The sequence below is a fragment of the Schistocerca piceifrons genome, chromosome 3 (genome assembly GCF_021461385.2).
Source record: "Schistocerca piceifrons isolate TAMUIC-IGC-003096 chromosome 3, iqSchPice1.1, whole genome shotgun sequence".
Taxonomy (NCBI): Eukaryota; Metazoa; Arthropoda; class Insecta; order Orthoptera; family Acrididae; genus Schistocerca; species Schistocerca piceifrons.
In genome coordinates, this window is record NC_060140.1 from 278,263,331 (window position 1) to 278,289,541 (window position 26,211).

General features: G+C 41.3%; 1 protein-coding gene across 1 annotated transcript in view; it reads left to right on the forward strand.

Annotated features, from left to right (window-relative positions):
- Positions 1–26,002, forward strand: part of LOC124788364 (shootin-1-like) — a 291,408-nt gene extending 265,406 nt beyond the window's left edge. The window contains exons 10-12 of the mRNA XM_047255628.1: positions 7,231–7,479; positions 23,088–23,149; positions 25,226–26,002. Of these exons, the coding sequence (XP_047111584.1) occupies positions 7,231–7,479; positions 23,088–23,149; positions 25,226–25,354 (440 nt within the window). The 3' untranslated portion in view covers positions 25,355–26,002. The remainder of the gene's footprint in view (positions 1–7,230; positions 7,480–23,087; positions 23,150–25,225) is intronic.
- Positions 26,003–26,211: the final 209 nt, after the last annotated feature.

Consider the following 26,211-nt stretch of genomic DNA (forward strand, 5'->3'; position numbering starts at 1 on the left):
AGAGGGAAAGACGAAAGGATGTGGGTTTTAAGGGAGAGGGTAAGGAGTCATTCCAATCCAGGGAGCGGAAAGACTTACCTTAGGGGGAAAAAGGGACAGGTACACACACACACACACACATCCATCCGCACATATACAGACACAAGCAGACATATGTAAAGGCAAAGACTGCCTCTGTACTTCCGCCTCGACTGACACCTTTGCCCAAACTCTTTGCCTTTACATATGTCTGCTTGTGTCTGTATATGTGCGGATGGATATGTGTGTGTGTGCGAGTGTATACCTGTCCCATTTTCCCCCTAAGGTAAGTCTTTCCGCTCCCGGGATTGGAATGACTCCTTACCCCCGCCCTTAAAACCCACATCCTTTCGTCTTTCCCTCTCCTTCCCCCTTTCCCGATGAAGCAACCGTGGGTTGCGAAAGCTTGATATTTGTGTGTGTGTGTTTGCGTTTTTTATTGTGTCTATCTACCAGCGCTTTCCCGTTTGGTAACTAATGATTGATGTGTATAATTAATATCAGCGCTTTGTGTGAGAGTGCATTATCAATAAACATCATATATCTGCAAAGATATTATGCTGAAGGGGTGGACACGATCCCTATATATACTGCATCAGAGGACAGCATAACTGGTTATGCAGACTATCCAAAAACTTTGGTGTCAGCAGTCCAACCATCCACAGGGTTGGTTCTGTTTCCTTAGGATTCTTCTAATAAATCTAAATGTTGCATCTACTTTTCCTACATCTAGTTTCATTTGGTTCTTTCACTTTGTCATTCTGACCACATGTTCCTAGATTTTTTATGTTTGCTGCTGTTTCCTGTGATTACTCACAAATCATATGATTGAACAATGTTGGGTTTTTCTGCCTGTTTATGTACAATACATTATGTTCTGTAGTGTCCTATTTTAATAGATACATTTTCAACCGTGCGCTCTTGGAAGGCTATGATGGACTCCCTCATAACTGCTGTTTGGAAAAAAACAACACTGCCTTTCTAATTACTGTTAAATAACATACTGACTCACTTCATTGATGTGAACTGTATATTGACAACAATCATGAATACTTTGAACATACATCATCGAACTTTATCAATGTCCAACACAGTCTCAGTATAGTATGAATCAATCTGAATGTAAGATTCTCATTTTAATAATTATACATCTTCTTAGGGCTTCCGCACCTTGTCAAAGTAGGTTGATCATCCTCAGAACTTACAAAGGTTGCTACAAAAATACTTTTACAAGCTTTGGGGGCAAGTTCATACACTGTAACAAGAAATAAATGTCTAGTAAACATGGCCTCTAAAATGTGTATCTTGGAACACGTGAGGCAATACCGACCCTACGACTTACCTTAGAAGCTAGATTAACGAAAGGCAAACCTACGTTTCTAGCATTTGTAGACTTAGAGAAAGCTTTTGACAATGTTGACTGGAATACTCTCTTTCAAATTCTGAAGGTGGCAGGGGTAAAATCAGGGAGCGAAAGGCTATTTACAATTTGTACAGAAACCAGATGGCAGTTATAAGAGTCGAGGGACATCAAAGGGAAGCAGTGGTTGGGAAGGGAGTCAGACAGGGTTGTAGCCTCTCCTCGATGTTATTCAGTCTGTATATTGAGCAAGCAGTGAAGGAAACAAAAGAAAAATTCGGAGTAGGAATCAAAATCCATGGAGAAGAAATAAAAACTTTGAGGTTTGCCGATGACATTGTAATTGTGTCAGAGACAGCAAAGGACTTGAAAGAGCAGTTGAACAGAGTGTACAGTGTCTTGAAGGGAGGATATAAGATGAACATCAACAAAAGCGAAACAAGGTTAATGGAATGTAGTCGAATTAAGTCGGGTGATGCTGAGGGAATTAGATTAGGAAATGAGACACTTAAAGTAGTAAAGGAGTTTTGCTATTTGGGGAGCAAAATAACTGATGATGGTCGAAGTAGAGAGGATATAAAATGTAGACTGGCAATGGCAAGGAGGGCGTTTCTGAAGAAGAGAAATTTGTTAACATCGAGTATAGATTTAAGTGTCGGGAAGTCGTTTCTGAAAGTATTTGTATGGCGTGTAGCCATGTATGGAAGTGAAACGTGGACAATAAATACTTTGGACAAGAAGAAAATAGAAGCTTTCGAAATGTGGTGCTACAGAAGAATGCTGAAGATTAGATGGGTAGATAACATAACTAATGAGGAGGTATTGAATAGGATTGCGGAGAAGAGAAGTTTGTGGCACAGCTTGACTAGAAGAAGGGATCGGTCGGTAGGACATGTTCTGAGGCATCAAGGGATCACCAATTTAGTATTGCAGGGCAGTGTGGAGAGTAAAAATTGTAGAGGGAGACCAAGAGATGAATAAACTAAGCAGATTCAGAAGGATGTAGGTTGCAGTAGGTACTGGGAGATGAAGAAGCTTGCACAGGATAGAGTAGCATGGAGAGCTGCATCAAACCAGTCTCAGGACTGAAGACCACAACAACAAGAGTTATAATCACTTATTCAGTAGAAGAGATGTGTTTCATGGTATCAAAGATGGACAACTGCTCATAGCTCTTAAGATATGCAGTTTTGAGCCCTTGTTTACCAGACTGTTTTTCATGCTTTGGTGTAATATTCCCATTCCCAAAGTTTGTAAAAGTATTTTTGAAAGACCATATATTCATGCCCAGTAGATACTTCATCTCACAAAGTCACTGCGATCACCTTCCCATCCTGAAAATGCGTGACATCCCTTGGCATGACATTTTAATGTATGAGTATCATTTGTTGATAAGAAGACATAGGGATGCACATCACTCTTTTGGAGGGGTATGTAACACCACAGTTTTTGTGCTGGGAGTCAACAGCCAGTTGCGGCACCAAGTGTCAGTGCATAAGTTTTCGGGCATTGCTGCTTTGTTATATACAGCATCATCATCAGACAGATGCACAGAGCTTCCAACATCATTGGCTACGTCATTTGTACATGTCATGAACAGTAATTACCATTGAAATACACCCAAAACTACTTTCACATTTGATAATTTAATCCCATTAAGAATGATTTATTGATCTGTAGTTATGTACATCTCTCCAATGAGCCCTCTTGAAAATGAGAATGACCTGTAACTTTTTCCAGTCACTTAGAATATTTTGTTGCTCAAGAAATCTGACAGACTACCGTCAGGAGAGGAACAAGCCCCTTTTTATAATTTTTACATAACTGTACATGTTTTACATTAAGTCTAGGTTTCTTTTTTCCTATTAAACAAGTTTAGTTCATTTTCTGTTGTAGGATCATTAACTTAATATCTCTCATTTTAGCATTCATAGATTGATTAAAAGGAGAAAGCATATTACCATATTTTGCAGTGGAACTATTTTGGAAGACTGAGCTATTTCAATTAATTTGATTCATTTTCTGACTAAACATAAGACTAAAACTTCTAAGGATTTTTTGGTAACATTGGTAGGCAGAACTTTACTTTTGAATCGATTGAACACTTCTTGTCTCACTCTTCTTATGTTCATTTTAGCGTTGTTCATATTTTGTATGTTAACAGGGTGTTGACTCCACATAAATTGTGATGAAGTTATCATGGCTTTCATAGCAAATTTTGAATGTGGTTATCAAGTTACTTGATATCTTCTTCCACCCATCACAAATGTACTAGCCAAATGCACGTGTGAAATGTACAAATCCCGGGATTTATCCAGTGATACTCCACATTTATTGTCAGATTCATCGCTTGTAGGTCCTAATCTGCACCAAAACTATTTTGGGGTATTTTGAGTCTACATGCCTCTTGCCATGGTAGCCAGATGGTGAGATGGTGACCTTCAAGGTCTTGTGGATAGTAAATTTCTTGTAGGGATGTCTGTCTTAGCTTTTGGAGATCTATCTCTCCATCATCATCTCTGGCAAACTGTAGACTATTCTCTCTCATGTTAATTCTGTTGAAGACTTCAACAGAGTTCCATTAGAAATAGTATTTGTGGCTTTGTAAGGCCACCACAATTTTTGTATTGATTTTGTGGGGCAGTGTCTCCATAAAAACTTGCACCTACAGGTTATCCAAAACTTTGAGTTGTTACCCACCTTCCACAACTTGGATAAGGAGTTGGAGTTACTGCATCTGCACCTAAATAAATATTCGACAGTCATTGTACTCTAGATGATGGAGAGAACCTCATTTGATATTGTGTATATCTGGACAGGCCCTATCTTATTCTCATGATATGTCTGGAAATTATATGGTACAGCTAGCAGATACATACTGAAATCTGAATTTGCCAGTTCCTTGAATTTATCCAAATGGTCTGTTAGAACACAGTCATTTTTCGTTCAGTGATTCCCATATAAGCCTCCTGAGCATTACTTTTGTGGCTCTATAATGCCACCACAACTTTTGGACTGGATTTTCAGTACTTACCTGTTATGAAATTACAAAGAAATCCAGACCATTAACACTTACAGGCATTGATAAATATCAATGGGGACAGTTGAAAATGTGTGCCCTGACCGGGACTCAAACTCAACATCTCCTGATTACATGGCAGACGGTCTATTTGACTGAGCCATTGAGGACACAGAGGATGGTGCGGCTGCAGGGACTTATCTCTAGCACACTCCCCGTGAGACCCACATTTCCATCTTACTGCCCACACTCTACATTTGTAGTGCCCCTAGCCACTATACTCATTACTTGCAGCAGCCTGTCTACTGATTTCCGTAAGAGTTTGAGCAATGTGAGTGCATCCACACTGAAGAAGGTCATTGGCCAGTAAGCTTTTCTATGAGGGTAAGTCAATTATCATCTGCAAAGTAGTTATAAAATTTTGTTGTAATCAAATAGGGGACTTACAAGAACATCATTTTTCGACATAGTCTCATTGTGTTTCAACACAGTTGGTCCATCGCTGTACAAGCTTCCTGATAAAAGAAGGTTCTCAGTTGAGCTGTGAGCCAGGAATGCACCGCTTCTTTCACTGCTTCGTCCGAGGCAAATCGATGGCCCCTTAATGCCTGTTTGAGTGGACCAAACAAGTGACAGTCACAAGGAGCAAGATCAGGACTATATGGTGGATGATCCAGTACTTCAAATTTGAGTTTCTGGAGTGTTTCAGCAGTGTGCGCAACAGTATGCAGACGGGCATTGTCATACAACACAATACCTTTTGACAGCAATCCTTGGCATTTGATTCGAATTGCAGGCTTTAGCCTGGCAGTAAGCATCTCACTGTAACATACACCATTTATTGTTATGCCCCTTTCTCCACAATGTTCCAGTACTGGACCTTGTGCATCCCAAAAAACCATAAGCATCAGTTTTCCTGCAGACAGGTGGGTCTTGAATTTTTTCTTGCATGGTGAATTTGGATGTTTCCGTTCCATACTCTGCCGTTAACACTCTGGCTCATAATGATGGAAGCATGTTTCTTCACCAGTAATGATCCTGTCTAAGAAGTTGTCCCCTTCGTTACCATAGCGATCCAAATGTTTTTTGCAGATGTGCAAGCATGTTTGTTTATGCAGCTGTGTGAATTGTTTTGGGACCCATCTTGCACAAAATTTATGAAACCCAAGTCTGTTGTGGATGATTTCTTAGGCAGAACCATGACTAATTTGCAGATGATGTGCCATTTCGTCAACAGTTAATCGTCTGTCTAAGAGAACCATTTCACATGAAAGCCCAATGGTTTCTTCATTTGTGGTGGTAAACAGTTGTCTGGCTCCTTCATCGTGTGTAACACTTGTGCGACAATTTCAGACTTTTTCAATCCATTTGTAGACACTCTGTTGTGGCAAAACACTGTTCTGTTACTGTACCGAATGTCTTCGATGAATTTTGCCCCCTGATACGCCTTCCGACCACAAAAAATGGATCACTGAACATTGCTCTCCTTTGTTGCAAATAGACAGTGGAGCAGCCATGATTAACAGTACAGCATCCATAACGAAACTAACCTAGCAGCTTGAAAATGGCAAAGATATAACAACAAATAAACAAAGCATGAGTTATCAATGTAAAATGACAGTACTACCAAAATAAACAAAAATATAACTAAATTTCAGGTAATAATTGACTTACCCTTGTATATGAAGATGGCATCTGTTCTTTCAGGCATGTCCAAATGAATGAAATTACAATGAAATCCAGACCATTAATTGCTTACAGGTGTTGATAAATATCAATGGGGACAGTTGAAAATGACTGACTGGGACTCAATCCCTGGATCTCCTGCTTACATGACAGACGCTCTATCCAACTGAGCCATTGAGGACACAGACGACACTGTGACTGCAGGGACTTATCTCTGGCACATTCCCTGTGAGACCCACATTTACAACTTGCTGTCCACACACTAAATTTGTAATGGGCAGGGGGCACTCAATAAGGATCACCAACAATCGATCTCTACTTGAGCAGAAGTTGCACTAGAGTTTTGCATGAATATTCTTTAACACATGCACTGTACTTATGCAAAATCCATCCAATATAGAAAGTTTTCCATTTGCCTTCCTTACTAATAATTTCACATGCTCATTTCATTTTGTAGAGCTCTGTGGCATCACTAGGTGATATTAAATGATAAACAGGATTCTATCACCACTTCTGCAATCTGATACTGTTGGATTGTTTCCTAACTCAGCTGCCCAATGAGTTGCCACTCACTGCAGCCTTCAGCATATTGTGTTGTCTACGCCAGTAGCAGTTGGTGAAAATGGTGGGACTCCTTGTGTTGTCTAATTGATAGTAACTGTCATGATTAATAAGGTTTTATTTAGTGTGTATCTGTACAGATTTCTTAATAATGAAGGCCCAAAGCAATGTTGCTGTAGTCAGAATTATTATTTTCTTATATTCCATCTGATGTCCAGTGAAGACCATGCTCTATAATGGCAGGCTTGGTGGGCTGCAAAGATGAGTGCAATGTTAGTGCTCACTGCACACTTTCCATGGCCATCTGACATACATAAGTCATATGGGAAGCAATGGAAGGAGCATATATGAAGGAGAAAAAGTAAAAAAGTGTTAAAATACGGTTTTGGAGACCGCGAAAACATTTTATAATCAAAAGGCTTTTGATTTTTATTTTATCCAAGGTGGTTCTCCTAACTAAATTATTCCATGTTATTCTGGTCCTTTGTTGTGCACTTACAACTGTTTTCTTCGCATCCTGGTCCTTCTCTACTCCCTTTTCTCTCTCTAAATTTTGCTGTGTCTTATGTTGTATTTTGTTTTACAGTGACAGAGCTACAGAATGAAATAGAGGAACTGAAGCGAGCTCCACCACCTCCACCTCCTCCTCCCCCTCCACCTCCCCCTCCCCCTCCACCTCCCCCACCCCCTCCACCAACATCTTTGCCACTTCCTCCATGTCTAGGAGGCAACTGCACAACAGTGGCTTCCAGTCACAATGGAAATGAAGATCCAGTTGGTGACATGGCTACTATCCTCGGACGTAAGGTCAACACTCCTGCTGCTGCATCTTCAGGTTAGTGTGTAAGATTGTATGAGAACAATGTAAAAAGCTATAAGACTGAGATATATTGTTGTATCCCACTTTTACACTTATAGTGTAATATGTGGGATTCAGAAATGGAGATAATAAAGTGATAGGAACTGTCCACATGGTCATTAGCTATTTAAACAGGACCAAGCAGAATATGTATAGAAAATGGTGCCAGCTCCTGAGCTTATGGAACTATGAAGTTAATTCTTTGTGTCACAGAAGTGAGAAAGGAACTAGCAGAATTGATAGACAGGAAGGGTAGGTAGTGTTGACAGAAAAAGTCGGCCTGCATGCTTCACCTTCACCGGGAGACACAGACAGGGATGAGTAAGGAGCTAGAAATAACAACATTTACAATCAAAAATCCTATTCCGAAATTGTTATTCCATGTGATTGTCTACACTTTAAGTTGTTCTCTTGACATTATTGTAGAAAACTTGCATTTTACTTTGCTTTACTTGTAGACATTTTTCTCTCTTTCTTACTTATTATTTACATTAATTTAATGCATAACAAATTATACATGCTTGTGTTATCATGTCTAATTTGTAGGATACTTATCAATCTCCTGGAATAATTTCGAAACCTCTTCACATTGCCTCTCAGAGTCAGGGCATATGAAACTGTTGATGGTGACTTGTTGATCCATCAATCCATCTGTCAGATGGCAACAATAAGCTCAGTGTTCCTTTTGTGCTATTCTAGGAGAATATGTTACATGCTGGCAGCTCGGTTTCACCCTCTCCCTTCTCGTATCGCCATACCTCACAAACATGACACCACACTATAGACAAATATTGCAGTTACCTACACTCAACAGTTACATCTCGGACACAATTCTCACACACTGTGAGGAAAGGGACCATTGTGTGTGGAGGAAGAAAACTCATTCCAGTCAGGCAGCTGAATCTGTCTTTCAGGATCTTCCCAGACGTAGTTCATCTCTACAGCACACGTAGCATAAATAGCACACTTAGCACATGCTATAGGCCCTACACTATCAGGAGCTTTGCAGCCACGTTGCTTACTTTCTTGGGGGAAAATTAATCATTAGCAGATTTCAATTGACTATAATAATATTGTTTACAATTACATGGGCATGATTGTTCAGTATATCTAAAGCACTGAAAATGACAGGTGATTGACAAATAATTGTTTGTATGTTTGATCATTTAAAGAATACATACAATGCAATTTTATTTTATTAAACCATATTTTATGCATAACTAATTGCCAAAAGTTTTATCTATGTGCTCTGTTTGACTGTGATCTACTGTGCACTATTGCAAATTTGTGCTAGAATATTATTGACAAAGCTCGTCTAAAACTCCATGTTTATGTCACTTTGCAACTAGTAACTAGTAACATAGGCTGCTCAATGAAACAGTTGGACAAGCAGAACACTTCCAAAGTGTGACAGCTGTTCTTCCAAATTAAGAAATCTAGCTCTTAGTGCTGTTTTTTCCATCCTTTTTTATGTTCCTTTTACTAACTCTAGGTTCAGACACAGCTGCTTCAACGCATTTTGGTAAAATGTACCTGCATACTTTAACAACCAACCCATGCTGATGCGTCACTGTGCTCATTCTTTTCTGCTGAAATACATTGTTAGATCTTCAGCTTTAACCACTACGCATGACATAGCTGAGGCTTAGCCAAAATGCTTGTCGCAACATTTTGCTGTCCGGCTGAAAACTGTGGTGTTGTTCCTTCAAGAAGTCTATATTTTATATTTGTATATTGTGATATGTTTTACTTAAATGTAAGCTGTAATAATCTGTAATTAATTGCAATATAGTCTGCACAAGTTAGTGTCTGCGTTAGGAGGTCTGCTTGCCATTAATTTGAGCAATGGTAATGGAACAATGGTTGCTTTACTCTTTCCACTTAGTGAAAATAAAGAGCAGAATGCCGTGATCACTTGGTCACTTTCAGTATATACGTGACCTAAGTCAGAAATGGTAAAAAGCTTTATTTCAAGTTTATGGTGCAGAATTATTACTTGAAAACAGTGTTATCACTATTTTAATTGAGCTGATAAGATTGAATGAGATAGATAATTTTAATGTCTTACTTAATGTTGACTGTGTTGCCCAATAATGATTCAGAAGTGATCACATAGCATATGTTAGTGCTTAAATTAGTGAAACAGAATTTTATTATATGCCATCGTCAGGTGTTAATTGAAAGTAAAATAATGCATTCAAAAAAATATAAGGACTGAATAGGTTTCCCACAATTTATCAGTGCTGTGGTCTCCATGTGACCTTAAAGCATCTCTGGGTCTCTCAGCCCACAATGCAGTATGACTCTCTATTTCTTTTGTTGCAGAGAATTTCTAAGAACTTTAGGCCTCTTTCTGGCTAACAACAAAAGGCTGTTTTGCACCCTTTTTAAATTATTTTTAGTGATTTTACTTTTCATTTATTTCTTCAGAGATCTAACTTATTTTAGATATTGCATTTATTTCTGTCCCACATTCCTTTGTTTTTAGCTCGGGATTCATTGTGTAGATTCACTTGCCTTAATATTTCTGGAGCTGGGTTGAACTAACTTTAATCATAAGAAGAGACTTACATGTTGGCAGTTGCTGGAGGAAAGTAGGTGCACAGGACTGCTCTTTAGTTAACTTGAACAGCAGTCAGTGATCAGATTTAGTGAGAGAAACTTGAGATAAATAATATGAATATCACTTGGTTCATTTCCAGGCATGTCCAGGAAGTAAGAGTACTGTGACTCTGACGTTTAAGGGATTTTTTCATTTATGACAAAGTTGGCAGCACTGTACTCAAGCCAAAAGTGTTGGCTGAAGAATGCACACTCATTTATCTCAGTCAGTGGAAAACTCTTGTTGTAGTGCTGTATTGAAATGAGTGTCTTTATTCTGAGTGCTGCCAGCTGTGAAGTGAGGAGAGTAATCCTCTTTCTTCTTGCAGAGGGAAATGTGCCTTTCCAGATTTATAGGGATGGTGTGATGAATCATAATAATGTGTACAATTGGTGTTGTGAGTTTGAAGTTGACAAAATGAATGTTTATAATGAACAAAGGAGTGTGCATCTTTCTGTCATGACCAATGAGATGGTGAATGGGATCAAAGAAACAATATGTGGCAATCATCGGACGAGATGATCAAATGTTTCTAGGAATCTCCAGATCTTGGTTTTTGAAAATTGTGTGTTAAGTGGGTACCATAACAGCTCCAAGGTCAATATAGAGTCAACAGAACCACACCTTCAAGGGAATTTCTTGAGTGTTTCGAAATGGAATGTAAATGGTTCCTTGACTCTATTGTGACTGACACTGGATTGTTGGGGGGGGGGGGGGGGGGGGTTGCTAACTACATCCCTGAGATGAAAAGACGATCAGTGCAGTGGTGACATCTCTCTCCACCATAAGTGAAAAATTTCAAACCCATTGTTTCAGTCGGAAAAATCATGGCCGCTGTCTTTTGAGACTGTGAAGGGATTTCTCCTCATTGAATTTTTGCTCCAGGGGGAAACAGTTAATCTGTGCAGTATTGTGACACCCTAAAAAACTATAGATGATGATACAGAACATAAGAGGGGGAATGTTAATGACGGGAATGTACTTGTTACATGCAATACATGCCCCAATGCAGCCAATGCCACAAAGCAACTCTTGGTTTCAATTGGTTGGAACATCATCAATGATCCTACTCATAGCCCTTAAGTGTCACCTTCAGATTTTCATCTTTTCACCCCTCTGGAGTTGTTTATGGGAGAAAAATGGTTTTCTACCAATGATGAGGTCATCTTTTCACCCCTCTGACGTTGTTTATGGGTGGAAAAGGGTTTTCTACCAATGATGAGGTCCAGAGTGCCATCAAATAATGAACCAAACAGGCTGACCTATCTGACTGTGTGAGTCAAGAGTATCCTCCTAGATAAACTGAGGTTTTGTAGAATTGATAGTATGGCCAATCAATGGATAATGTTACATCTAACCAAAAGAATGCAAAGAGTTGCACTTAATAATTCAACCAATGTAAGATAATAAAATGGTTAACCACATTAATGGGCTTGAAAACTGTAGCCATGATATTTGGTTCAGTATAAACAGTAGCACACAGCCACACCATTTACATTTCAGGGAGCATAGATCTGTGTGCGGCAACATCTCGTCGCAAGCAAGGGAAAGATAAATGTGTGTGGCCAGGTACGCTGTATCTATGGTCTGTGTTAACATAAGTGTTAGGAAGGGAAAGAAAGAAGGATTATTCTCAGTTAATCATATGTACAAGGGTCATAAACTATAGTATTGAATTGTAAGTTGTTCTGATGATATCATTGCAACAGTTGTTACATACAGTTTGCAACAAACCATTTCATTATGACATTTTAAACTTCTGCCTGCTCTTTTTGATCCAACAGCCATTATTACAGACGCACAGGAATTACAGACGTTGGCTATGAGTGGTCATTGATTGTAATCAATGGGGAAAGTTGAAAATTTGTGCCGGACTAAGATTTGAACGAAGGTCTCCTGCATGCTAAGCAGATGATTTGACCATTAAGCCATTCAGACACAGTGGTCATTGCAACTGCACAGACTATCTTAGCACACCTCCCATCAGACTCAAATTCTCAACCTATCCGCACACTATGAATGTAGTGTCCCTTGCCTGTTATCCTCATTACTTGTGTTGTCTGTTATCATCATTACTTGTGGCATTTCACCAATTCTGATAAGAGTTCAAGCCTGGTGTGCATCCACACTAAAGAGATCATTGGCCATCCTCACCTTAATTATATGTATGTGGTGTCTGTTCTTTCAGACGTATCTGAAAGAACAGACACCATTTTGATCCAACAGCCACTATGAATTAAGGCAAAGTGGGGATGCACACCAGGCTCACACTCTTTTATGCGAATCGGTGAAATGCCACAGGTAATGAGAATAATGGGCAAGGGACATAGGATAGGTTAAGAATTTGGGTCTGCCAGGAGGCATGCTAGGGTTGTCCGTGCTGCCTTGTATTGACCACTGTGTCCGGATGGCGCAGTGGTCAGCGCATCTACCTAATAAGGTGCAGACCCAGGTTCAACGCCCGGTCCAGCACAAATTACCAACCTTCCCCATTGATTTCAATCAATGCCCGCTCTCAGCCAATGTCTGTAATTCCTTTGTGTCTTAATATTTTGATTGTCCTTACACAGTGTATCATCTTTATTTACTTTATTGTACACCAGGACAACCACAACAGCCCATGGAAATGACTATAAGCCAAAATATGTGTAGTTAATGGGTTAAACATTGTAAACATACTTTTTATTCTGTTTTTAGTCTGATTTTATTCTGGTGACTATGACGAATGGTAGCTTTGCAATTTGTATTCTACTTATATTTTTCTGATATGTATCTAGTTGCTTGAGAATGGCTACATAACTAAAATGTCGCAGCACACAAAATAAAAATAAAGTGGAAATGAATAGCAGCTGATGCAGGAAAATTATTCCTTTCAAGAAGTTTGTCATGGCTGTGGACCCTGTTTCAGCTAGTGGTTTTCTGCAATTTGCCTCACTCTCAATTTCAAGAAGACACATGTTCAGTTCTGCGCATGTAGATGTATTACACCAATGATAAATGTTACACACAGTGAGGAAATAATAACTGCGGAATAAACTTCAAAAATTGTAGATGTTCATATTGAGCAGAACTGAAAAGTGGGAAAAACATTTTTGAACTTCTAAAATGACTCAGTTCAGCCGCATTTACACTTTGAATCATTGCAAATCTTAACAGCCAAACCAGTAAGCTAGCATGTTTTGTGTATTATCATTTAATAATGTCCTACAGAATAATGTTCTGCTGTAACTCATCTTTAAGAAAGAAAATCTTAGTCGATTAAACACATGCTGTACAGTAAGAATAATATGTGGTGCTCACCCACTATTATCTTGTAGACATCTGTTTAAGGAATAAGGCATTTTGACTACTGCTTCACTGTATATTTATTCGCTAATGCAGTCTGTTGTAAATAACTGACAACAGTTCAAAAAGAACAGTGATGTACATAATTCATTATTCCACATTAAGGTTGTCCTTTATCAAACCTATTCTGTATTCCAAACCAATGTCTAGTCCATGCTACATCAAAGGCTCACCTAAGACAAACAGAGTCCGTGATACTAGCACCTAAACCAACAGGTGACACACTCACTGCCCACTCCATGACTGGCTCAGAAAAGCCCTAGGCTAGCTTATATGCCAGTTTCTGATATGGCTCCATCAGACGGTGCTACTGATGATAAACGCCACCTGAATAGTGACACCAGGGTGGTCAGCAGTAACATTACACCAGCTACTTGGTTTCCATAGTAATGTCGGGTGGCGCCACTACATCCCCTTCCTTCCCCCCAGCAGCGGCTGCTGCAAAGTGCGGGAGATCAGTGTCCGTGGTCATCATTGTGAAGGCTAGAGCAGGTTGAGACTCAATGGGAGCTGCATGAGTTTCACCAGGACCAGGAAGACCACTGGGGTGGGGGTAGCTGTGGCTGCTGACCACTGTGGCAGAAGTGAAGTTGATGTTGGCATTGCAGAAGTCTGTGCTTGCAGCTCACAACAATCATGGCAGATGGAGACCACCCTGTTGGTCCCAGTTGGGTGATGTCTGAACTTGTGGGCCTCCACTGAGGGCACCAACCTGGAAGGGAGAGTTTTTGATGCTAACATGTGGTGGCAGCATATGCACCAAATCAAAGTAGGTGGGGTGAGAGTGGCAAGTAAAAAGGACAACCAAAATGATCCAACTCTATTCCCAGAGTTTGAGACATTACAACTGTAACAAATATGGGTACATAGCTAAGAATTGTGACAGTAAAAATAAAATGAGTGGAAAATATGCCACCAAAGGAACAAGTTATAAGACATTCTTAATGGTACCAGCATTAGTTAAAGCTATACATGAAGACTGGCACATAGATCCTGATGCCTTAGCATATATGTCAAAGCCCTCATGTGATTTGAATTTCACACAGTTTGTGATCAGTTGACAAGCTGTCATGGCTAATGATGAGAACTTAACCTGTTAAAGGGATTGATGGTATGTATTTTGAAGCACTAGCAGGCAGAGAGAAGACAAATATTAGGGTGACAGATGTATTCTGCGTAACTCAACTGAGTACAGATTTACTTTCCATAAGCAAAATTGTGCAACAGTGCCACTCAATCATGTTCGCTTATAAAGGTTGTAGAATTTGTGATATAGAGAAAAATGGATAGCCATAGCAAAAAGTATTAATCAACTGAATGTATAAACTTCATCAACCAAGTGATCACAGTGTTAAAGTGGACCCAAGGGGCTCAGCATTCATTTGCTGAATATGGGCTTGGTGACCCCGGGGTCCTGAGCTGGGGACTGGTCAGCGCCGCCAGTCTCCTGTCACCGTAACCCCCGGACATGCTTCAGCGCTCACCGTATGGCACGGCGGTGGAATGTTGTGTGCTGCGGGGAATGGTAATCTTGGCTTGACCGCCTGGATTGCGAGGAAGGTCAACCTCTATAAAAACCGCTCAATCTTACGGTGTGCTGCACTCCTATAAGATGCATGGCTGTTGGGGTGGAACTGTCGCAAGCGGGCAACCTCTGGGGCACCTGCCGCACCCCAGTTGTATAAGGCATACTCAGGCACACGGGGCTCTGTCTGAGCATGCCTTTAGTTCCCTAACTGCTCGTGGGACCACAATGGACCCTTCGACCTCTACGTTTCCCCCTACCAGTGGATTGGGTGGGTCACTGGTAGGAAAACACACCCCATCGAAAAAGCGACTTCGTGCTGCGAGTCCTCCAGCACCTGGTGTTACTAGAGATTTATCAGACTGTCGTAAGAGAGCACATGCTGATAACCAGAATGTGTTTTCGATTGTCAAACGGAAGGAGGGTAGCTTTGAGAGGGTTTCTCCCTTTTACATCCACAAGGGTCTTGAGGGAATTGCAGGAACACTGAAATCTGTGAAGCAACTGCGCATTGGGATTCTGTTAGTTGAGACTTCTAGTTCCCGTCACGTCGCTTCTCTTTGGAAAGCAACCTGTCTCGGAGAGCACGCTATCTAGACCGAGCTCCACTCCACTTTGAACTATAGTAAGGGTGTTGTGACATGTAGGGACTTGGTGGATATCCCCAAAGACGAGTTGAAATCTGAGTGGGCTGATGAAGGTATTGTTGACGTGCAGCATATTATGAAACGAGTCGATGGGGACCTGGTCAAATCCGACTCGTTTATTCTCACGTTCAGTTGCACGAGACTCCCAGAGCATGTTAAAGCAGGTTTCTTACGTTTGCCAGTACGGCCATATTTCCCCAACCCAATGCACTGTTTTAAATGTCAGCGCTTTGGGGATACTACGTTGGGGTGCAATGGGATAGCCACTTGTGGTAAATGTAGTCAGCCTGCCCATGAAGGAGCCGATTGTTCATCACCTGTGAAGTGCGTGAATTGCTCTGGGAGTCACCCTGTCTGGAGCCAGGTCTGCCCCATCTATCTCGAGGAACGGAAGATACAGGAGATCAAAACATCTAAGCGCATCCCCTATGGTGAGGCCAAGAAGCTCTTTAAGGCCATGCAGCCTCCTGTGTTTACAACATCTTTCGCTTCCGCTCTGCAGAAACCGGTACAGATGGCCACTGCTGCTACACAAACGGAGGTTGCTAGTGTCAGCACTAATACCTGCGTTTGCCAGTGCACTTGTGCTGCTGCGGTTGTTTTGCAACCTGGATTTCTCCCCACAACATCGGACAAGGCCATGGTTGCTGACATTGGGGTACTTCCTGCCCCTCCCCTTATGGCACCTTCTGCCCAGGCGAGTAAAGCTCCACCTGTTCACAAGGTTCTGCATTCTAAGCCCCCCAAGACAAAGACGCCGAACGTGAAGGTTTTGCTGCCTGAGGAGACTAGTCAGGGTCAGTCCGATGACGAGGCCATCATACTGTTTGACATCTCCCTTGGGTTACCATCGTAGCTGATGGACATTGGTGTTGACCGGGGGCGATCTTCTCACCCCAGGAATAGATCTCCGGCCACTACGAGCTCTCCTCCAAAGCACAGAGGCAGGGTGAAAGTTCAGCCACACTGATCACTGGCTCACATATTACAGTGGAACCTGAATGAGTTCAGGACACATGTGGCCGAATTACAACTCCTTGTACGAGAGCGCCCCTTGTGCTTATGTCTTCAAGAGACACATTTTCGGGCCACTGATGCTCCTTCTTTACAGGGCTATACTGTGTATCGAAAAGATGATCTGGTGGGGGAAAGGGCAAAGGGTGGTGTCGCGGATTCTGTCTGTGACATGCACCACTCATCTGAGCCCCCTCTCGTTACGGACTTGCAAGCAGTTGCAGTTGACCTTCTTGTGGAGCGGAGGCTCACAATCTGTTCCGTTTACTTACCGCCTCAGAATGCAATAGACTCTGAGGCTCTCACAGACCTTATTAGCCAACTCCCCCGCCCATTTCTCCTTCTGGTCGACTTCAATGCACATAGTGTCTTATGGGGCTCTACGACTACTTGCCCCAGGGGTCGCATTCTGGAAAGCCTCATGACGTCCGAAGAACTGTGCATCCTCAACTCTAGTGCTCCCACTCATTTCTGTACTGCTTCTGGGTCGTTGTCAGCTATTGACCTTTCCTTTTGCTCTCCAGCACTCGCGGATTCTGTTCTGCGGGAGGTTGCTGCTGACCTCCATTCTAGTGACCACTTCCCCCTTTGGATTCGCCTCCTGGATGAGGCTGTAGCATTACCAGTGCCGCCCAGGTGGCACCTCTGCAGAGCTGACTGGACACTTTTCAGCCATCTGGCTGTTTTGGAACACCGTGCCAGCATCCACGAATGGGTCGACCATGTTATAACCATGATCTCCCATGCTGCTGAATTGTCGATTCCACAGTCCTCAGGTCATCCCAAGAGGCCTCCTGTCCCTTGGTGGACCACTGAGTGCTGCTCAGCCATCCGAGCCCACCGTGCAGCTCTGCGCCGCTTCAAGTGCCATCCCTCAGCTGACAATCTTGCGGCCTTTCGGGTGGCAAGGGCCAAGGTGCGGCGAGTGATTAAAGAGAGCAAACAACGGTCATGGCAATCATTCTTGAACTCCATCTCCCGCTCCACTAGTTCTACGAAAGTATGGAAAGCCATCAGGAGGATTTCCGGCAAACGAGCCAACTACCTGTCACAGCATTGCTGCATCAGGGATGTATCCTCATGGCACCGAGAGACAGTGCCCAGACACTGGCCATGCATTTTGCAGAATCTACCGCCACTATTAACTGTGATCCAGATTTCTGCCGCTACCGCACTGCCATCGAGAGGAGTCACTTGGACTTCCGGTCTCCAAATTCTGAACCCTACAACTGCCCCTTCACGATGTGGGAACTGGATTCGGCACTGAATATGATATGGTTATCCGGCACGTTCCCTGACTCATGGAGGGAGGTGATTTTGATTCCCCTCCTCAAACTGGGGAAGGACCGAACGCATCCCAGTAGTTATCGGAGTATTGCTTTTATGAGCTGTGTTGGGAAGACGTTGGAACGCATGGTCAACTGTCGCATGGTTTGGCTGCTCGAGACCAGACAGCTCCTTAGCCACTCTCAGTGTGGCTTTCGGAGATGTTGTTCAACTATAGACAACTTGACCCTGCTTGAGGCGGCCATCCAGCAGGCCTTCCTACGTAACCAGCATTGTCTAGTTGTATTCTTTGAAATTGATAAGTGGTTTGACACTACTTGGCGCCGCCTTATCCTCAATCAACTCCATCAGTGGGGCTTTCGTGGCCATCTCCCAATCTTCATTCGGTCCTTTCTTTCCCACCACCTCTTTCGATATTGGGTTGGTAATGTGCTATCTGATTTGTACATGCAGGAGAATGGTGTTCCTCTGGGAAGCATTTTAAGTGTCACCCTCTTTGCCGTCGCCATTAACAGTATCATGTCCACTATCCGGAGTCCTGCCCAGTGCTCCTTGTTTGTGGACGATTTTGCTGTTTTCTGTTCTTCCTCCGGTCTTGTCACTGCTAGTCGGCAGTTGCAGCTTATGATAAAGCGATTAGAGGCATGGACTGCGAAGATGGGTTTTACCTTTCTGCAGACAAATGTGTGTGTTCATTTTAATTGTTCTTGATGTCTTTTTACCTCCCCTGAATTGTGTCTGAGGGTCACCATTCTTCCTTTTAGCGACACTGTGAGGTTCCTGGGCCTCACTTTTGATTCCAAGTTGTTGTGGTTGCCGCACCTTAAAGACCTCAAGGTGCGGACCCTGAAGGCACTGTATATTTTGAAGTGTCTGAGCCATCGGTCCTGGGGAGCAGATCGGGCACGTCTGCTGCAGTTTTATAGGGCTTTCATCCGGTCACGTCTTGACTATGGATGCACCGTGTATGGGTCAGCGAGGCCTTCGTATCTGAAGATTCTTGACGCAGTTCACCATGAGGGTATCTGGCTGGCCACTGGTGCCTTCCGTACCAGTCCCATCCCCAGCCTTTGTGCTGGGGCAGGGGAACCGCCACTCGCCATCCGGCGGAAACTCCTCATGGTGCGACAGGTGTGTAAATTCCTTGCCTGTCCTACCTCCCCCTGCATACCCTACCATTGCCCGACCGCCTATGGAACGTCTCTTTTCCAGTCGTCCCAGGGCAACGAGACCATTTGGGATTTGTGCCAAGCATTTGCTAGAGTCCCTTGGTGTGGAGAGTGTGGCACCCCAACTCCAGGGTGTCCCCAAAAGCAATGTGAGGTGTAAGACCATTGGGCATCAAAACAGTTGTGTCCAAAGCCCCTCACATGTTGGTGAAGCAGATCACAGTAACATGTGCCATTCACACTGCATGTCCTTGGTCATTGGGGTCCAAGTTCCTCAAAGAAAAATCTTGAACTGTGCCATGAAGCCACACCACACAGTTATACATTTACTACACAAGGGAACTTCATGAATGTTCATTGGCAGTGACAATCCCCAAATGTGACAGATGTGAGTGTTAACTGTCTCAGTGAGTGTAAAGTGTGCTTCATCACAGAATCTTCCAAGGCCACGTGTTGTCAACTACAACCGTTGCAAGAAACGTAAGAGCAAAGTCTACTTGAATGTCTGCAAAAGTTAGTGAATAATGTGAAGTTTGTACGGGTACCATTTCATAATTGTTCAAGATCTTTTCGAATGGTGGACCTTGGAATGTTCAACTGTTGTTACACAGACTGCTTGAAGGCTGCACAATGTGTCTGGTATTCTCAGCCATGGCATCAGTAACTTAACAACAATTTGTGGCACAGTTGGCTCTCGATGTTTCCCAAGAGCAGAGTGAACCATTGGCCGATTATTCCAAACTGCATAACCACGAAGGTCACCAGATTTGAACCCTCTCATGTGGAAACTTTAATGTGTTTCTTTCAATGGTTTATTCAGTATTACTCTTTCACATGTCCTTAAAAAATGTTTCTACAAAGTTTAATTGTCCTACAATTGCTCATTTTTTATGTGGGCCATCTCAAGTAGTGAAAGTTTAATTACAACCACCCAGTACAAAGAGAAATAACACCTTCCCCCAAAAGAAAGCCCAGTTAAATTATTGTTTTGCAATAAATATACAGTTGACCTATCAAATACAAGTGGATACTGAGGTCACACAAAGTACATTAATACCACATGAGGCATCATTCCATCAGATAAAAAAACTGATTGAGAGGAAATAACATTGGAGCAAACTGCGACAGGTGGAATGCTTGCAGACGTGACAAACATAATGAACTGTAGGATGAAATACTGCTTCTAGTGGGGGTGATGGAAATTGGGAATTAGAATCTGTGCCCCTAGTAGAAAACCATTCTTTGGTGCCATTGTTATGGCCATTGCTATGCATGATGTTTTTTGGAGATCTAAAAGCACAGAAGATTTTGTAATAGTTTGTGCTATATTTGTTCTGCATGAAAATAAACCCTTTGTTTTAGTTTCAAACAGTAACTTCTTTTATTGAAACTAGAAAACAACACGTGTCTCATGCAAGTGCTCCTTTTAGCTGCACTTGAAACATGTTGTGCATGGTCAAGGAAGCAGTCTTTACAGCCAGGCTCCAATACTGCCATTGGCATGGTCTCTTGCTGCTGGTGTAGTTATTTATGATGTCATCCAGACCAGGAAGCAGGTAAGGGCTCCACCAGAGATAGTGATGTCCTTTGTGCATACAGCTAGAGGGGTGACTGGTATGATGAGTTCTTTTATAAACAAACTCTGGGCTGCATGAGTGCTGGGCAGTTTCATAAGCTTCAACTATTCATATCACTTCCCTCAAAGAAGGAGAAATTTCTGCAACATGTAGTTTCTCATTTGGGGCTAAGATGTAATGTAATATCCCTGATTGCAGAGTCTGTGTAATTCTGCCTACACATACATTTCAAATAGCAGTTTGTGCACAATCCATATGAGTCAGCAGCCCTGTGTGATAAGATTGAGACCTTTCTCGACTGCCAAAATTATAATCTGGCTGCAATAACTTTATTCCATTTATGTTCTCCAGAATATTTTCATTATTACAACTCAAATTATTCCAGATTTGTTAATGACTCTAGTTTCTGTATTAGTTAAAACAGTTAGGGATTTCCCATTAATAACATTGCTGTTTGTCTTTTAGTGCTAGAAGTTTGGCAAGTCATAAAATATAACTGTAATCATTCGTGGTGAGCATCACACTCTTCACTTAGTTCGTTAAATGACAGGAAAGCTGTAAACTTGGGTGGCGAGGAAGATTTATGTATTACACTCAATAATGCACTGCACATAATATCAATGCTGTTAGCTCGTGATAATCATGTACAGTTTGTGTTAGTAGTTGTTGTAGTTCCTCCATGACTGAAAAAAAGGAACCTCTCACCTAATCATAAAATCATTCAAAGTCCAGTTTACACATGTCACAGGTTCCAAGTCGTCGTCACTATTGCAAAAGGTGAGTTACACACAAAACTAACAACTCACTCCAGTTTATTAACAACAAGAGACATATACGTGAGCTATCTGCAGTCCATATTCCAAAGCAGAGTCCTGTCGATGCCTTATCAAAGCTCAGGCTAAGATGAATAGAATGCATGACAGTAAAACCTAAGCCGAACAGATAGCACACTCGCCATATTCCAAAGCAGAGTCCTGTCGATGGCTTGTCAAAGCTCAGGCTAAGATGAATAGAATGCATGACAATAAAACCTAAGCTGAACAGATAGCACACTCGCCACACAGTCCACAGATCTCTAATGGCTCAGACCAGCCCTCTGACAGCTTAGATGTTCAATTGTGGTGTGATCCCTTTATAGGGTGCTCTTAATGACAGCTTCTTAATGGTGATGCCAGGGTGGTTGACAGTAATGTTGCACCAGTTACTTGGTTTCCATAGTAATGTTAGGTGGTGCCACTTCACACATAATTATGATAATGATTCAATGTAAAAATGATGCACGGAACATAAAACTATCTGGCTAACAGAGTGCACTAAGGTCAGAGGTGACTATTTCAAGAAATAGTGTTTGATTTGCATATGTAAATTTGTAAACTGTTCAGAAATATACTGTCTTTTCGATGGATATTTAATTTCTGGATATGCCTCATACAATCTTGAGAAATGTGGGCTATTTTCTGTTGTAGTGTAATGTGGTGAACATTTCTTCTTCTTGAATTGGGCATTTATTTTCTGTGGCTGGATACTGTAAAAATGTACATCACATAAGCTAAGGCAAGGAACTAACATGTTCATGTTATTGTGAATGATGTAAAATTTCCCATATGTTTGGTATCCTTGGTGAAACTGGGAACCATCCAACCCATGAATGTAGAAAAATATTTAAAAACTAAATACTGTCGTGTTGGGATACAAATAGTTATTATTCAGAAGTGCAGATTTTATGCTGGTCTATTCCAAGCACTCTTACTCTAATTGTCTACACATTATTCTAGTAGTTTGTTTATCTTTCCCACTTGTTTGACCTACATAAGTAATTTAAGTACCATATCTGAACACGAAGTGTAAAGTGCCTTATTTGTTATTCCATATTATACTGTTTCAGTGATTCATGAAATAATAATTTTGTTGTTGTTGACATTTATAAAGTTTAATTAGTGGAATTGCCTTCAATTATATTGTCTGTTTATGTACTGATTTCTGCCTTATAACTTTGAACTTCAGGGCACATCAAATAGCAGTGTCACATATCTCTATTGACTGGCTGAGTACTCTAAAAATCACTACCAAAGATGACCAAGACTTTTCATTGCCATTAAAATGCTATGGCAAGCATTCTTGTTGCCATGAGTTTCATAGATTTGAGAAAATAATTCAACTTTGAAGGAAACAATAAGCCAAGGGAAAAAATCTTTCCACTAACTAGAATAACGAATTTTGACAGATAATTGAGAATGATGAATTTCCTCAGTTTTCTTTTTTCATATTACACATGAATCACTCTTAAATTAAAGCTTAAAAACCTTCAGTTGTATGAGCTCAATATTGCAAGCCTTCCGCTATTTTATATTGCCCTCACCACTGTACAAACCAGCAACATTTCCACAGACTGGTAAATTGATGGTTTTTATTTTGCAGGAGCTATTAGTGAAATCATCAATCAGATTAAAGGAGGAAGATTCACACTGAAATCACCAGAGGTAAGATTCTTATCAGAATAACAATTGTCCATAGTATTAAGTAGATGATGCAAAATGTTTTCATGACATACAAAGAGGCTCACTTGATTGGTTATTTAATTTGTAATCTGGTAAAGAATTGACATGCATTTGTACTGAAGATGTTGCTCTTACCATTGTCTCATCCACAATATACACTGATTAGCCAGAAATTATGACCACCTGCCTAACAGCCAATATGCCTTTTGCATGGATAACAGTGGACATGCACCTCTACACACACGTCACCTAATTCTGGGGAGGGGATCGATGACCTCTGACACCACATTCGATCACCCCTAGATGTTTTCGATTGTGTTCAGATCTGCCAAGTTGGGGGGGATCAGTACATTATTGGAATTTGCCACTGCATTCCTCAAACCACTCCATCACACTCCTGGCCTTGTGACATGGCGCTTTGTCTTGCTGAAAAACACCACTGCCGTTGGGAAATATAATCATCATGAATATGTGTACATGGTCTGCAGCCAGTGTACGATACTCTGTGGCTGTCATGATGCCTTGCACTAGCTCCATTTGGATGCCCATGTGAATGTTCCCTAGAGTGGAATAGAGCGGCCGTCAGCTTGTCTCTGTCCTGCAGTACAGGTGTCAAGGAGCTGTTCTCCTGGAAGACGACAGATTTGGGCCCTTCCATCGGCATGACAAAAAAGGTATTGGGATTCATCAGACCATGCACCTCTCTGCCACTGTGCCAATGTCCAGTGCCATTGGTCATCTGCCTATTTCAGTTGTAGTTGCTGATGTTGAAGTGTTAACATTGGCACATGCATGGGTCGTCGGCTGCAGACGCCCATCATTTGCAATGTTTGGTGCACTGTATTTTGAGGTACACTTGTACTGTGCCTAACATTAAAGTCTGATGTTAGTTCTGTCACAGTTTGCGCCAGTCTGCCCAGCACATGACATCTGTAATGAGGAGTTGCCGCCCAACCCCATGACTTCTGGACATGATTTTACCTTGGTTTCGTCTTGTGTTGAAGACACTCACCACAGCCTCCTCGAACACCCGACAAATCATGCAGTTTCTGAAACGCCCGTGCCGAGTCTCCAGGCCATCACAATCTGTCCTCAATCACACTCAAGATAGTGTGTGCACCTTCCCCTTCCACACATGAACAGGTTGCTTACTGATACTAAATGCACCATGCATGTGTCTGACTAGCAGCCATTCTTCACCATGTGACATTGCTATTGCCTGGACGGGTTTATATTGATAGTAGGCCGGTGGCCATGATGTTACGGCTGATCAGGGTAACTTGCAAGCTGTTCTTACAGCATTGTGAATGCAGAATGTGAAGCTCAGCATGTATCCACAAACTTTAGTCAATATGAATTCACATCAGATACTAATGTATTCCCTGGTAAGCATTTACTTGTAACATATAAATTATTCAGTTAGTCACAGACACAGTTTGTTTACATTATATTATTTTCATTTGTCTGAAGTCATTAAAGTATTTCATTTTCCTTTGGTTAGAATGTTTTTGCATTGTACTTTTGCATTGCTCTACATCCCTAGTTGTTTCCCATTTGTATGTATTCAACTATGGTATGAGCATGAACATTGGCAGTTGGCGCATTGGTATTATGTTTTGTATATACAGTTATTTTCATTATGACGTGCCGACATCAAATGTGTTCCACAATCCTTACGCATACAGCTATGATATGAGACAATACAAAGTGCTTATGGCAGACATTGTATGAATTGGAAAGTTGAAGATTGGAAGATGGTAAGAGTCTTACCAAAACAGGTCATCTAAATAAATACTTTGCTGGTGATCTTGACTGTTCAGAGTTATTCCAGAGTCCACATCTTCTACAATTTATCAGAATATTTGGTTTCAGGGAGGTAATCTCTATTCATGACGAGATTTATAGAGCACTGTGTGTGAGCGAAAGAATGAAAAAATCTTTTCTTTATTGGCCCTGTTTTATAATGTTAACATTTGTTGTTAGTTACTTTCTGCTTGGATTTTTTTCCCAGAAAGTAATACATTGAGACATTAATTGAATGTATATTTCTTCCAACAGAAAGTTACCAGCAAGAAAGAAGAGGACCCTCCACCAGCTGTGCAGGAGATGTTAACCATTATAGGCACCCTCAAAAGGCGTAAAAAGGTGCAAGACAATCGACAAGCACCAAGTGATGTAGCACTATGACTGTCATGTAATATCACATCTATTAATAATTTGTGGTGGAATTACACTAGAGTGCACCAAATGTGTATTTGTGTTCTGTACTGGCTCCAATAGAACACTGTTACTTCTCAAACTGTTGTGTTCTGTGGACTCTGTGATTGCTCACTGTTAACTGTACAAACTAGGAAAGGACTATTATACTCACCGGTAGTGGAGGTTCCAGTAGCAGCAGCACGCAGCAGTACTCACTGAAGCTTGAGACTATGAAACTAAAAGCTTGTTCTTCTATTCCTCCTCTGCTACAAGTGATCAAATTACAAAAGAAAATGGGTGATAAATAAAGCTGACATGCTGATTTTGTGACACTCAAGATGTTAATTAATAAGTGACTTATTCATGGCCTCCCACCTTACAATACTTTACCTTTTACTTCATTTTCAATTAAATTAAGAGAAAGTACTTTTTTTTTCAAAATCATGGTAATGTGAGTGATACTGCACATTGCTGTACTGTTGACATATTTGTAATATCCTAATGGCTATAGTCAGTATGCTCAGCTCTATGCCTCAGTTATTAGTCTTTAGGCTAATTTGCTTGTGTATCTAAAATGTATAACAACACAGAATGAATTATTGAAATTTTTACTTGTAATTTTTATATGAGACAGAAACCAAATAAAAGAAATAATTAAACAAAATAATTTTCTGGTGTTTGGGCCTTAGTTTGTCTCCATGTTATCTGAAACTATCATTTCTTATGAGCTGATGTCAACCATCATTTTTCTCTATCCTAAAATTTGCTCACCATGGTAACTTTGTCACTGTCAGTGATTCTCACATTGGCATATGACTTGTACCCAACATTTGACTACAGTGTGA